The sequence below is a fragment of the Musca domestica genome, unplaced genomic scaffold (genome assembly GCF_030504385.1).
Source record: "Musca domestica strain aabys unplaced genomic scaffold, Musca_domestica.polishedcontigs.V.1.1 223, whole genome shotgun sequence".
NCBI lineage: Eukaryota > Metazoa > Arthropoda > Insecta > Diptera > Muscidae > Musca > Musca domestica.
This window is the reverse complement of record NW_026712265.1, coordinates 195167-210643: the sequence shown is the minus strand read 5'-3', so window position 1 is coordinate 210643 and position 15477 is coordinate 195167. Positions and strand designations below refer to the sequence as shown.

At 38.5% G+C, this 15477-nt stretch overlaps 2 protein-coding genes across 2 annotated transcripts; one reads left to right on the top strand and one right to left on the bottom strand.

The window, feature by feature from the left end:
• Nucleotides 1-724: 724 nt before the first annotated feature.
• On the top strand, nucleotides 725-12981 carry LOC101891600 (uncharacterized). The gene is made up of 6 exons (XM_005187156.4): nucleotides 725-1539; nucleotides 3850-3973; nucleotides 4650-7046; nucleotides 7523-8558; nucleotides 10026-11616; nucleotides 11688-12981. Exons 1-6 carry the CDS (start codon nucleotides 1060-1062, stop codon nucleotides 12462-12464), a joined length of 6405 nt encoding a protein of 2134 aa, XP_005187213.2. The 5' UTR covers nucleotides 725-1059; the 3' UTR covers nucleotides 12465-12981.
• Nucleotides 12982-14021: 1040 nt separating this feature from the next.
• On the bottom strand, nucleotides 14022-15326 carry LOC101892917 (bifunctional peptidase and (3S)-lysyl hydroxylase Jmjd7). The gene has a single exon (XM_005187165.4). The coding sequence runs from the start codon at nucleotides 15099-15101 to the stop codon at nucleotides 14115-14117; it is 987 nt and encodes a 328-aa protein (XP_005187222.2). The 5' UTR covers nucleotides 15102-15326; the 3' UTR covers nucleotides 14022-14114.
• Between the last annotated feature and the right edge of the window lie 151 nt (nucleotides 15327-15477).

Sequence of the window (15477 nt, the reverse complement as noted above, 5' to 3'; positions counted from 1 at the left end):
TCATTTTTTTCATATTTTCCCCATTTTTAAAATGAGTTATATAACGCGAAAAATGAATGACGCCTGAATTTTCTCTTAAAAATATAATCCAAACTATTCTTTCAATTTCATGGCTAAACTGGTTAATATCTTTAATATGTGAGCCGCAATGTACGAGTTTCCAATCATTTTGAATATGTTTTGTTTTCCTTTTTCAAAACAATAATAAAATTGACAGAAGTCGGGTACAGTAGCAGTACGGTATTTACCATACCATGTCAAATCAGAAAAAAGAGAAACTTAAGAGATGCATTTTCTGTCATTTAAAATGACAAATATAACTGCGTAGAAAACAATTTCTGCTTTGTGTGTACACAATGGATTTATAATTTAAAAAAATGTTAACATGTGATTTTACAAGGTTACCTTCTAAATTCTACCGTGGTGTAGACCAATCCAATATTAAAATTCGTATTATGCCGCTCTTTCCATTTTTTAAACTTAAAAACATTGCATTATCTTTTATATTTTCTAAATAAACTTGCTGCATATTTGACACTGGTGGGAATTTTATTTATTTTCTTATTAATCTCTCTCCCTTTTATTATTCAAACATAATTTTTGTAACGATTTTCTCAAATCTCGTATGTAAGCAAGGGACATACAAGCAAGTCATACGCCGTACGCCAATATGTTGCTTTATGTACACATCACTGTGGCAACGCTGTGCACAACATAGACTGCTGTCAATGTCAGCCGGGTTCAGAGAGTAACTTTGTCGGAGAGTTTTCTTTTTTGCATTGAGCTGTATTGTTTATTCAATTTGCATTAACTATTATTAAGTTTTTGTGTTAAGCAACGACAAAACACTTTGAAATCTCTAAATGTCGCACATAAATCTCATAAATACAATAAACAAAAGAATGTAACAAAAAAGCGTCTCAAAAAGTGATTAACATTTAATGAAGAGAGAGGAAAAAAGTAAAGGGGCGTACGAAAAAAAATCAATGAAAAATACATAATTTTCCATCTCAAAGTATCTACTTGTGACAGGCAAACAAATTTTATAACGAAAAAATCATGTCACCAGCACCAACAAAAAATCCTAATATTCCCAATAAAGTGTCCAGTAATACAGCAGTTCCTAATAGCAATAGTAGTTCTTTTCATAATCCCTCAACAAGTAGTGGGTCGGGAGGCTCATCATCAGGAGGGCGTAGTAAACAAACTGGAACCGTACCCAAGGCTACAACGACGGCAGCAGCAAAAATATCTTCATCAACGACGAATAAACAACAAAGTGTTAACCCAGAAGTAAACGATCTTCAACAACAACAACAACAGCCACATAAACCAATTTTACAACAACCTGCAGTTGTGGCTCAACAGCATTTATCCAATCGTTGCAGTCCCTTAAATATTGTGGCATCCATACAACAACAGCAGCAACATGCCCGCAATCAACATCCAGCCGGGGGTCATCATCATCATCTTCAACAACAGTTGCATAAAAATACTGAAATTGTTGCTCCAATTCGTCGAGAGTTGAAGGACCTAAATGTAAGTAAAGGACAATGCGTTTAATTGATTAATTACATGGTAATTCGTTAGCTTACGCCGTAGGAAATTATTTGCATTGCAACATGAAAATGGAAGCAAGAAAGAGCTGCAGTTATATTAAATATATAAATTGGGAGGCCTAACTAAGTAAATGTGTGTCTGTCCATTGTTATTGAATGGAAGCAAAAAATGTCGGAAATAGCATCAAATTTTAGAATAAGTTTAGATTTGTTCGAATTGGTTACCTTTGGGGCGAATTATGACCGGCTAATGAAACCGTCACACGCCGCCCGAATGTTGATCTGTGGTATTTTGCCCCATTCCCGGGGAAGCGCTTGCTTGAGGTGATCGACACTTGGTATTTTTAGTGCCAACCCTGCTTTCCAAAATACTCCAAACACAATAGTCCAACGGATTGGTATTCTAAGATTTTGGTGGTCATTGTGCGCTGGAAATGAGAGACTCATTTTGTAACCATTCTTGGGTGGCGCGTGCTGAGTCCTTTTGGAATGTCCAAGGTATGCGGCCAAAACGTTTGCGTGCCTCAGGCTTTAATACACCCTCCAGAATATTTTCGCTATAATATTCGGCATTTATTCTGATGCCACGGTCGATTAATACGAGCCGAGAGAGACTATCGGCTGTTATGTCGGTGGCTGGTGGCCAACCGACACATCTGGTACACATTTTCAGCTGACCTCTTTGGCAAGTAAACACGATCATTTTGTTTGTTTACAAACTGCTGGACATTGAATGTTTTCTCATCGAAGTAAACCAAAACCAAATTCGGCAGTTCACCACTTTCGGCCAAGCGAAGCAACTCTTTAGCTCTTTTGAGTCTATTTTCCTTCTGTTGCGGTGTAAGTTTTTGCACTTTTTGCAAGAGTTCATTTTTCAATATTTGCCGAATGGAATATTGCGATATGTTCAGCTCACGAGCCATTTTTCTGCGACGCTGGTTTCGATCAAGTTGCCTCTTTACTTTTCGAACCATTTCTGCTGATATTACTGTTTTCTTCCGTTCACTTCCTTGACGTCGGGCTACGATACCAGTATCAAGGTGATGTGCGTTGGCCGAGAACAAAAGATTTATTCACATTTAAACACTGGAGTGCTCTAACGATAGCCACTTGTAGTTTTCCAGCCAAATATAAAGAAATCACACCTGAATCACGCTTGAATTCCATCACGAATAACTTTTTTTCTGTAAAATTCTCACCAAAATGTTTTTTTTAGATGCTTGTAAACAATATAATGAGCTGTCACCGGAATAATTATAACAGCTCTCAGACGAGTGGCTTAGTAGTGACGGCAGTCTGAAGTTGGCTGCAGTTTTTTAATCTCACCCTGTATATGGAGTCTCCGATAAATATTTCTAACAAATAGTCATACTCTCCACTTTATCTTTGTCTTTTTGAAAAATCTTGTCAAAATACTAGATCCAAGTGTGAAAAATAGCGGATCCCTCCCTAACATACAGAACGTCTCTAATATGTTATAAAAATCGCCATCTATAGCTTTTGTGCAAAATTCAATTCTTAGGAAATAAAAATTATTGAGTAAACTTTTAGGCGCCTATATTTATGCCACAACAAATAGATATTTTCCTAGGAAAATATACAATGTGGATGAGTATGAAAGGCTACGGGACCGACCAGGGAACTCAACCTTGACATTCTGATATTTCATAAACTAAAATGGAATTTATATACAATTTCCAATGCATTGCAATCACATCAATCCTCCTGTCACTACGCTGATGCTTTAGTCTGCGTCATAATTTCCAAAAATAACAAAAACAAACATAACACAATGATATGATATGAAATAACATAAATAATCAAAACTGACACCCACGAATCCAACAAACAAAAATTGCATTAGAAAAAAATTGTTTAAGAAAAAACGATTTCCTATTCCCCCAGCATCATTGTTCTTCCATTCATGAAAATCTCATTGAATTTAAAAAAAAAATGAAGAAGAAAGAAAGATTTTCCCACACATTCTCTTGCTCTCATTTGTTTACTTTGGTTTTTCAAAAACGAAAAGAACTCTTCGATCTTTGCCATAAGATTTTCCACATGAGCTCTTGCTTATGTTGCGTAGTAGCATTGTATACGGCCGAGATAACGAACATCCCAATATCGAACGCTTGTCGAACTTGACGAACAATAAAAAAAAAGAAAATATCAAACGAATTACAATTTTTTGATTTGATTTCTATAAATAACGAGAAAGCAAAAACTTTACAAAATTGCTTGGCTAATATTTGTTATAACTATTTGTTTGATATTCCTATACCATTTCAAGGATTATCTACTAACCACAGTGGTGACAACATCTGCGGCAAACACCATCACCAACAATAATTCAACATTATTGCAGCAGCAACAGAGCAGCGGAGGAGGAGCAGCAGCAGCAAGTAGTGATATCGGTAAGTTAAGCAAAAAAAGTTATTTTTTATATAATAATGTCTTCGATTTTCAGTTAAAACAAAATTTCCTTTAAGTAATTCACACAATGTGTTTCAGTCTTGGCTGTTTGTACCTTTATGCGATATATTTTGTAGGATCTATATTTAGATATTGTGTGTGAGTGTTTATAGTATTGCTGCATACAACGTCTGCTCTATATATATACACCAAATTACTTGTGTGTTCTTCTATCCATTCAATATATATTAGTGAAATTCTTAGTCATGCTGGTTTCCTCTTTGATTTATTTTCGAAATAAAAACAAGAAATTTCTATTCAGCCTAAAGAACTATAAAAGATTTTGCCATTTCACATTTCGATTAGAAGTTTAACTCTTACAATTGTGTAAATAGTTTTTCCTCAACGTTTTTGCGCTCATCAGATAAAATTGTAATGTAACCACAGGCGTTCAAGTGAATCTGTCGAACAGAACGAAAATGACGGGTTTAGTAGCCCTTTACAGCAAAATCCCTCTTAAATTATTTAGAAGACACCAACAAATGTCGTCCTAGTTTAAATAAGCAACCCATTTCTCCATTTTGTATTCAAAAGTCAAATATTTAACATTCACCCACTAGCCTCTTTTGTTATTGAAAACAACAAACTAATACATTTTTCATTTTCTTCATTTCACAGAAAGTTCCCAAGAAAATCAACAACGTTTTTGTTACCCCGTACGTCCGATACCGCGAAGAAATCAACCACCACAAGTCCAGAATCAACAGCAGCAGCAATTGCAAAACGATTTCCTGAATACAGCAGCGGCTAACGTTGGCAATACAAATTTAAATACGACCATTGGTGTTGTCATACCACACACACCGGGTGTACCCCCAGCTCCTACACAATCCAGCAATAACGCTGCCTCAACTGTAGCAGCAGCAGCAGCGGCAGCACCTGCAATACCCACTGTTCAGCCAATACAACCAAGTTCCAATATTGCCCAAAATATCACACAAACAATTAATGACAATCAGGCCGTGTTGGGTGCCCAATTTGAACAGCAGATTCAATTGATTGTCCTGCAACGTTTACGGCAACTGTTCGAAAACTCTCAGACAAGTCCATTTTTGAATTTAACCACCAGTTTGCTACCCGGCATACAGGCTTCATCCTCAGCAGCATTGGCAAATACCATTCTCAATCACAATACCAACGAAATTTCCCAGTTGGCTCAACGTTTCCAGATTTTAAACAACAATCAAAAACCCCTACTTGATAATTCTTTGGCCCAGGCGCAGCCACAAAAGTGTTTGAAAGCAAAAACCTCTGCCATGGTGCATGAAATTAACCCAAGTCCAAGTGGACAACATGAAGTGGTTGTAAATTCCACAAGTTTGGAAGATGTGCCCCAAAGCAATATGAGTGACAGGGCTCAGTCCATACAGTCTTTGCACAGCAACATAGAAACTCCCACTCCAGATACCACACCTTCGTATGAGGAGTTGCAGGCTCGCCTCGAGGCATCCAATCGCAACATACAAAACATGCAGGAACAACAACAACAACTGCTAAAACTACAAAATGCTGCCAAGCAACATTTAAGCGACATGGAAAGGCTAAGGCAGCAAGCCGGGACATTGAGCTTTGCCACCGGTGGCACATCGGATGGTGCCCCTGACTACGAATCTGTTGGCCAGGTGCAAAGTGATGTTGCCAACCTAGTGGGACGCATGAAAAACCTCACGTCGTTTATACAAAACCAAAATGATCTCTCCAGCATGCTAGGCGAAGATTGTCCCGAAATTTTGGCCGAACAACAGGTCTTACAAAGAAAACTGGAAGCCTTAAGGGCCCAACGAGATGAAATGCGTAATTTAGTTTCGGAATTGCAAAGTGTTAATCGTACCGCGGAGGAAAGTGCCAAGGAGGCCCGACAACGGCAATTTGAGCAAGAAAAAGATATTGAAGAAAATAATGATCACCAGGAACAAGCCTCGGCAGCTGCAGCCCCACTAACTCAATCGAAAAAAGCCACTGATGTTGAGCGCGAAGTACCAGTGGAATTCACCAGAAATGTACCCATAGAGTTACTGCAACATGCCCAACGTCCACGTCCCCAAATGAATGGTAATGAGGCATCCGAGGCGGAAGAAACCGACATGGATGAAGATGAACGCAAAGAGACGGCACATTTGATACAACAAAAAGTTGCCGACATTGAAGCCATGAAGGCTCAACTCAAACGGCTCAAAGATATGATGGAAACTGTCAGTCTGATTGAGGCTCACACGGGCAAAGATGAAAGTCGTACCCCCACCAGAGAAGTACCCATAGTATATGATCGTGAGCGTACTCCAATTGCCATGCCCTCTCGCTACAATGACAGCAATGGCAATGAAGAAGTCCTGGCACGCAAGGTTCGCATGCTCAATGAAGTCACCTCGGATTTAAGGGCACAAGCCCAATCGCTGCAGGCCGAAAAGGATCGTATAAATTTGCTCAAAGAAGAGATAGAAAGGCGTAAACAACAAGCTGCGGCAGCTGTACAGTTGGGCGATGACGCCTTAAAACGTAACAGCTTAACACCAACACCAGTACCCCAACAATCGGCCGCGCGTACCCACGAGGAGCGTTGGGAGGAACATTTGCGAACGCAACATGAACGTGATGCCCTCAAGGAAGAATATGAGCGAAAGAAGAAAGAATTTGAAGTTATCTGTAAACGTTTGGAACAAGAGGAGACGCCCTCACAACAGCAGGCTGGCAGCACTGGACGTCAGGATATTGTTTCGGAAGCTGACGATGAAGCCGAAGAGGATAACATGGAATCGGATTATGCAGAAAGTGCTAAATTTGTTCCCACCTCAACACCAGCAACTTCGAGGAATAATGAAAGCAATTCAAATGCCAGGACAGGCAAGGATTCTCTCAACTCAACTGGGGTCTCCTCGAATGCCGGTACACACATAGCCCAGGCAGCCAGTTCATCGGCCCATGATGGAGCCTCCTTGGAGGGTGCCAGCATGCAGTCGGGTAGTTCGCGGTCGTTTTCGATACCACCACCAATGTCGGCAATGGGCATAAATTTTCGTAAGTAGCCTATTTCGGCCTATCAAAATTTATCCATTTTCAAAGGACACACCTTTAAATATTTCCGTCCGTTTATAAGATTTTATTGTAATTGTCCAAACTAAGCCGACCTCTTAAACTCACCCTCTTGGTCACGAAAAATACTTATATTTCCAATCCTTCCTATACTCTATTCATCCCAGTCCGCTGTCATTTATTCACGTATGAAGAATCTATTCTTGGTATCCAATGCACCCGTTTGTTGTCGTCACAAACACAGATCTCCTTTAGACTCTCTTCAAATCGTCCTCCTTAAAGTCATCATTTTTAGAAAAAACTTTCTACTGACCGACCATAAAGACTGATTTCAAGATAACTTAGAATTACCCTCCTCAACCCAGATTTAAGAGACTTATCTCTTTAACATATTCTTCCACATCCTTAAAAGAACAGGTCCATGAATACATTTCCAATGATATTTGTTTTTTATTTTTCAGCCGGCCCCATACCACCACCATTACCGACTGCATGGAATCCTTATTACTATGCTACAGGAGTACCGCCACCACCTCCTCCCCCACCACAAGCCAGCTATGGTTTGGCCCAGAGTGCCGGCCATAATGTCACTCTGAGTAATAGTGAATGCATTTGTACAGCCAATAATCTTGGCCATGCCGCCACCACTTCATCATCGACAGCCACAAGTGCAGCTACCAATAATGGAACACTAGCCTCCGATCCAATGTTGCAACAATTCATACAAACCCAACAAATGCTGATTAACTCGGTGTGTCAGTGCAATCAAATGTTGTGGCATCAACAGAGGGAAATTGATAATCTCAATCAAACCATACATATATTGCAGGAGCGCATTATATCGTTGGGAGGGGGAGGAGGAGGCGCTGTAGGCAATAACGAAGTGGGTGGAGGTTATACATTACGTTCGGAATCGGTGCCACCACCTAGCCTGGGAGGTATACCAGCTACCCAAGCTTTACCCAATAATTTGTACATGACCATAAATCGTGCTCAATCAGAACAACCGGCTAGCATGTACATCCCGACTGTGGGACAACAAAGAAATAATGGCTATGGTAGCTATCAGCAGCAGCAACAACAACAGCATCATCAACACCATGTATATCGCAGAGTGTCACAACAACCCCATCATTCTGCCCCAGGGGCTGGTTACAATTTTAGTGCTGAAACCCAGCAACATAATTCTTCGTCCTCGGCATCGGCTAGCATGTTTTCCACATTGAATAATGCCACAGTGCCACCCCAGCCAGCAGCGACAACTTTATTCAACAATGAAATACCCACACCTCCTTCACCGGTCGTAGGATCGTCCGGCGGACCAGCACCGATTTTTATGCATCACCATAACAACTCTATACACCAGAATAATGCCAATTTACGTACCCAAAATCAACAGCAACAACATCATCATAGCAATATTGCTGGCAACAGTACTCTGAATAATCAGGTACCTCCAGGAAATCGTGCCAATAATTATTGGGATAATTTTAGAAGGTAAACAGTAAAAAAAACATTTCTTCTATAACTTTTCCAAGCACAGGTGTAAGACACAGAAAAAATTTCATGAAGGAAATTTGCAATTGATGGGCCAAGGGGGAGATGAATGAGAGAAAGATGTCAGTTCGTCTTGAAGTAGTTGAAAAAAGGGGAGTTTTTCGACTTGACAGTTGGAGGTGGGATTTTTTTTAAGACGAAATGTGTTTTAAGTTTTTAAAGATAATTCGCTAAAGGATTTCTTCAGACCAGTAGAATTGAGAGCAGATAGACCACAAAAATTAGTATTTTTATGCCACCCAAGGAAGGACTTAATAGACGATGAGGGGTTATTTTTTTTGATGACCAAAACAAATTCTAGAAGTCTATATAAAGTCATAGATTATTATAAGGGACTCTTTATAGACGACCATAGCGAAGGCTTAAAGGAACACTGAAAACATGGTTTATATTTTATTTTGGAGGGTAGCTTTCACAGAGTACAAAATAAAACAGGAGATCAAAAACGAATACTGAAATATTTACCAATATTTTATAACGACAAAGGGGGTTTCATAGACAGCTAGGCAGAAGTCTTGGTAGGGGATCAAAATACAGTATTGTAGACCAGAGACATTTAGTTTTAAAGGAACTCCAGAATACGATTTTTATGGACCAGAAGGTTGTTGTAGGAGCTCGTACTGCGTTGTTTGTTCGTTTTGATTATTTCTTCTCCATTCCGGCTCAACTTCTAACTCCAAGTTCAAAAATGAATCGACCTGTATTGGTTGGGTCCACACCGAAACAGGAGTTAATTGAGTACGTTTTTTTTTTTTTTTTTTTTTTTTTTTTTTTTTTTTTTTGGTGTCCATTGCTTATATTGCTAGCGATACTTCTAGAAAATTACCTTCAACTGTATACTGAACATGGAGCTGTAAAATTAATGTGAAATTTGCCTCATTTATTTCCTCCTCTTGCCCATGAGCAGCATTTCTCCTTTCATGAGTTTTACTTTCTGTGTGTGCGGAAGGCTATTTATACAGAAATATTTGTAAAGATTGTGGAATTTTAAAGATTTGTTTTTATATTTTGTTATTTTCTTTTTAAATATTGAAAAAAAATTGGAAATATTTAAAGTTTGTTATCTAAAATTGCAATAAATTCACACAAATCTTTTTAAATATACAACAACAAAACTTAAGCATAGAAATCTTTACTTGACTTACTTATAATGAAAAAAAATGGCTCATTGGGGTTTGATTCTGAATATCAGAAATGTCCTCTTTTAAAGATTAAAAATCAAGTTGTAAGTAGCAACACCCAGTTGTCGGCCTCTAACCAATATTTAACCGCCCATGTTTTGTTATTTGTTTTAATGTTTGCATGTTTTGCGCCCTGATAACCAAAATCCATTGTTGCTTTTCTTCTTCTTCTCATTGCATATTAACACAAAATGTTTGTCCACACCAACAAAAAAAAAACAAAAAGCTATTCACGGCAAAATCTGCTTTCAACTAATTCCAATAAGAGTAACGAAGAGCAACAGCAAATGTTGCAGCAGCAACAACAACAGCAGCAGCAACAAGAAACCAATAGCTATGATAGATCACAAGCTATGCAACAGCAACCCCAGCAGCAGCAGCAACATCCCTCCCAGCAGGCACAAATTTTCCACGAACAAAATCTCAATCTTGAGGATTGTGTGAATAACTTGAATTTTTCCACCGTCAGTCCAAATAATGAGGCGGCCTCAAAGTATTTACGTATTTTACAAAGATCACGCATCAATCAGCAACAACAGCAGTTGCAATATCAACAGAATTCATATCAGCAGCAACAACAAAGGGAGCTGCAACAATTGAATTGGCTGGAACAGCAACATCATGAAAATAACAATAGCAGCAGTAATACGGCCACATCGGGTGGTACAAACGCCAACAATGCCACGAATAGCAATGCTACGGATCTAATGTATCACAATTACAATATACAACAGAATAACAAAATTGGTCCCAAGCCCAATTGGCGTTTTCGCAATTTAAACGAGGACTACAATGTGGCCATAAATCGTATACAAGCCAGGCAATCCTTGCCACGCTATCAAAATACCGGATTTGCTGCAGGTCCACAGTATTTAAATCTACATCAGTCCTCCTCACCACAGGCTAATAGAAATCATGATTTTCTTTTGCATGTTCAGGATGAGGATGGGTTTAATTTTTTGAATAGCAACCATCATCAGCAGCAGCAGCAAATGCCACTGGATTATTCGACCAGTAATGCGCAGAATATAATGCCTCCCGAGGCCTGTCACGATGATGACAACAATGAAGAGGACGAAGAGGAAGACGATACAACATCCGAGGAGATTAAACGAAACCTATTGGTCAATGCTCTGAAAAATGATAAATTTACCACTAAATTTTATGAATCCATAAAGGAGGATGTTTTTAGGCGTCTAGAAAGTATGCTTTTGGATAAGGATAACGTTCAGGCACAAGCAACAGCAGCAGCTGGTCATCCTATGGCAGCACCTCAATTATTCAATAACATCAGCAGCAGCCATCATCCGTTAAGGAAACTCAATCTCAATGAACAAAGGGATCAGCTGCAACAACAATTGCAACAGCAACAACAAACCATCTCTTCATCTTCGGCAAATTATGAAAATGCAAATTTGCAACAACAAAATGTTTCCGATGATTCCAATGCCAATGCGCGTAATGATTATTTCCCAGCCAATGGCAATAATGAGGACAACAATCAGGATAATGAAAATGAAAAACCCGAAGAAGATACCAACTGGCGTCAGAATAACATAAATAATTCTCAAGCACAACCAGCAGCAGCAGTGCCATCAGCACCATCTACAGCAACCGGGGTCAATACGAATTCGGTGGCTAAAAACTGTTCCAAGAAACGGAAAAATCTACGCAAGCAACCAATAGGCAATAACAATACTGTTTCGGCACCCATAGCCACAAAGGAAGAGGAACAAAATGAAAATTTAAGAGGAGCCTGTAGCTTGGCTGCCCAACAGCATCACAAACAGCAGCAGCAACAAGTAAATAAAGATAAGGTAAATGAAGCAATACTTCCCATTCATTGTTTGGCATAAATATCCTTTAAATTCTGCATTATTTCTTATAGCAAAATGCCGTTGAAAATGCCAACAGCATGGGAAACAATACCGCGACAACAACTGCTACGGCAAATCCTCCCTCACAGACCACCAATAATGAGGGTGATCTTATAAAATACATTATCTCCCGGATACGCAATCAAACTCATCCCAACACCCTGATCAATGATACGCTCTTGGTGGAGGTGGCCAAACTGACAGCTTCAGTTGCTCAAAATGCTCACAATACCACATGCCAGAACAACAATACCAATGGCAATATCATATCACCGAAAAAAATATATACAAAAATCAAAAAGCTAACCATACCCAAGGAAAGAGATGAATTTCTGCAATGGTATCAACATTATTTGGAAAACACTTTATTTGGCACTCAGACCACCACCAATGACATAAAAGTCAAGGCGGTAAATAGTGCAAAAACCACAAACAATCATTCCATGGCCATACAACAAAATGGCACAACACCACACCATTCCTCAGAAGTGGCTGCAAATGCCACAACACAACAGGATGATGGTGATCTGGCCGAGGCTGATCAGAATTGTTCTTCGAATACCAGTGCTAATTATCATAAAGATGACGATGAAGCGGAGGTGAGCAATTGTGAGATCCCAGGAAAAATGTTGACATCTAGCGATGAAAATAATTTAGAAGGTGCTTGTGCTTTGGTTACATCATCTACTAACCCTAATCAGCTGGAGGATTTACAAGCTCAGGCAATGGATGTCATTGAGAAAAAGGATATAAAACTTGAAAAACAAGATTGCAATGAAAAAGATTAAACCCCTTAAAAAAAATTGGCTATAAGCCTAAGTTAATATTGAAACCCCTTGACGTTAATATTATAAGCAATTTGACATTTATGCAAATTTTCATTCAAAACATTTTGATACAATATTTTACCTTTTGTTGGGTTTACATATAAACATGTCCTACTGCCCCAAGGGAAGCACATCAAGAGAATTTTGTGAAAAACAAACTGAGTAAAAAGGGAAATGACCCCCTACTTTAATTTTTTCATAAAACTTTCTGCGCGAAAATTCCCCAAATATGCTGCTATACACACACACATACATATATGAATGTATATTTTCCTTTAGTATTTAAGTTTGTCCACATTTCCTTTCCTATACATGTTTTTATTTATTGATTTATTTCTAAAGAAAACTATTGGCAACTGCTACATTCCTTTTAACACATAATCTGATTTCCCACCAAAAAAAAGACCTCCTATCCCTTCTATATGGTATGAACAAGAAAATCTCTTTTCAGCAATAAAAACAAACCGCTAATATAAAATTTATTGTTTGGACTATAACTGGGCTGGATAATACATTTGATAACAAAAATATTTATTATGCAGGTTAGAAAATCTTCCGGATGCCATTCTAAGACAGTTTCAATAAAAATAAAACATTACTGAGTTTTTCGATAGATGACCAAGAGATCTTCTATGGGGTTTTTTGGAATATAATTTAGAATATATTATAGATTTATTTAAAAGATAAAAGATCTTGCAGATATTTTCTGCCGAAAAAGTGGTGAACTGCCGAATTTGGGTTTCTCCGATGAGAAAACATTCGTTGTATAGCAGTTTGTAAACAAACAAAATGATCGTGTTTACTTATCAAAGAGGTCAGCTGAAAGTGTGCACCTTCGGGTGGCCACCAGAACTCAAGCGCCAGCCATGGTGATGATGTGGCCGACGATGGTCGCTCTACGCTCGTATTAATCGAACGTAGCATCAGAATAAATGCCGAATATTATCGCAAAAATATTCTGGAGAGTACATTAAAGCCTTGGACACGCAAACATTTTGGCCGCAGAAATTGGACATTCCAACAGAACTCAGCACCATCGCATTCTGCACGCGCTACCCAAGAATGGTTACAAAATGAGGTTCCTCGCTTCATTTCCAGTGCACCATGGCCACCAAAATCTCCGGATACCAATCCGTTGAACTATTGTGTCTGGAGTATTTTGGACAGCAAGGTTGGCACTAAAAAATACGAAAGTATCGATCACCTCAAGCGAGCGCTTCGCCGGGAATGGGCCAAAATAATGCAGAGCAACATTCGGGCAGCGTGTGACGGCTTCATTAGGGCATAATTGGTGCCAAGCTGACCAATTCGAACAAATCCAAACTTATTCTAAAGTTTGATGCTATTTCCGACATTTTTTTTTTTTTCATTCAATACAATTAAAAAAAATTTTAAAATTATGGAATTTGATTTTGTTGTAGTTTTGTTTTTTATCTCACCCTGTATATATATTCCATCTTTTTTTATGTTGTCGGATGATCTTTCCTTCCACATGTTTTTAGGAAAAAAATTATTGATTTTTAAATTAAAGCCGGATTATCTACCAGATGTTTATTGGGAACAAAAATTGATTGCTTTTTGAATTAAAGTTCTACACATTGTTTTAGCGCGTTAGCTTTTTGCCAATTCCTCCAACATTCTATAGTAACAATAACGACTATCATATTCCATGTCATACCAAAAATTCACCGCAATACACTTATGACTCTGACGGACATGATGGTACCAATAGTTGGGTAGAAACAAAACATCTCCTGCATTGAGGCGTACGTGCAGCGGTTTTATTTTAGAATATTGTGGATATTTTGCCAAGTCAGGAGCCAAGGGATCAATGCTAATCCACTCAGTTAAGAGAGGTTCGGGACCAATGCTTTCCACTTCACCCTCATCATTGTAATGTTCTTCAAGCACAGGTTCAATATAATATTGGTTATTTTCGTTGCGTTTGTATACACCAGTGGGATACAAGGTCTTGGGTATCCAAGGAAGGCAATGTGGTGGAAATAATATGAAATCTTTGTGGCCAGAAATAACACAATATATATTATCATATGGATCTTTGTGCATTGATGTTATGGCCTTTTCATCGCCCATCCAAAAATTCACAGCATCGGGTGGTTTGTTGAAACACTTCTCGGCAAACTCAAAAATCTCTGTATCAATGTCATCCTTAAGTTCAGGAAAATCTGTAGTAAAATTCGAGTTTTGTTTTTGTATATAATACACAGCACCGGTGGGATCATCCAGCCTCTCTAGAAATGATTCCATTGTTATTTTTTCCTCATATGGCAAAACAAAATACTCCTTTTTGTCCACATGCCGCACTGCCAAGCCATCAGCATAACCATTGGGTGTAACAGCCACATCAACTAGTTTAGAGCCCATTTGTTGTTTGAAGTATTCCGGATTCCATTTGTGTAAAGCCTTCCACGATGAGAGCACATTTCTAAATATCACTGGCTTTTGTTTGGCATAGTACTCACGACAGAATTCCAATGTGTCGGGCAGAGCATTGAGTTCACTGATCTCAGTTCCAATACAAAAATCTTGTGCTTCATTCAGAAGTAAATCAAAGGCGGATTTTATTCTCTCGTTCATTTTCTCCTTGGAATCTTGTTTTTGAAAATTAAAAAGGTTAATAGAAACATTAGGACTGTTCCTTCCCTTTTCAAACTAATTAAATAATATGTTTTCCTATTCCTAACAAACAGTGCAAAATGATTTGATGGAGCGCTTTTCATTACAGTAGCACTGGTTTAAAGTCGGCAAACGTTAACTACTAATTTCCCGGGTAAGTACGGCGAAGGACAACCAGTAGCAGATGTAAAACTTAAAAACACCATAATAGTCAATCTTGGTATGTGAACAAATCTTATAACAGAAAACATCTGTTGCACATTTCTTTTACTAAAAAGTCGTCCCTATTGCTCACTATTTCCGTTTGTATGGCATCACTGCGGAAAAACATATGTTA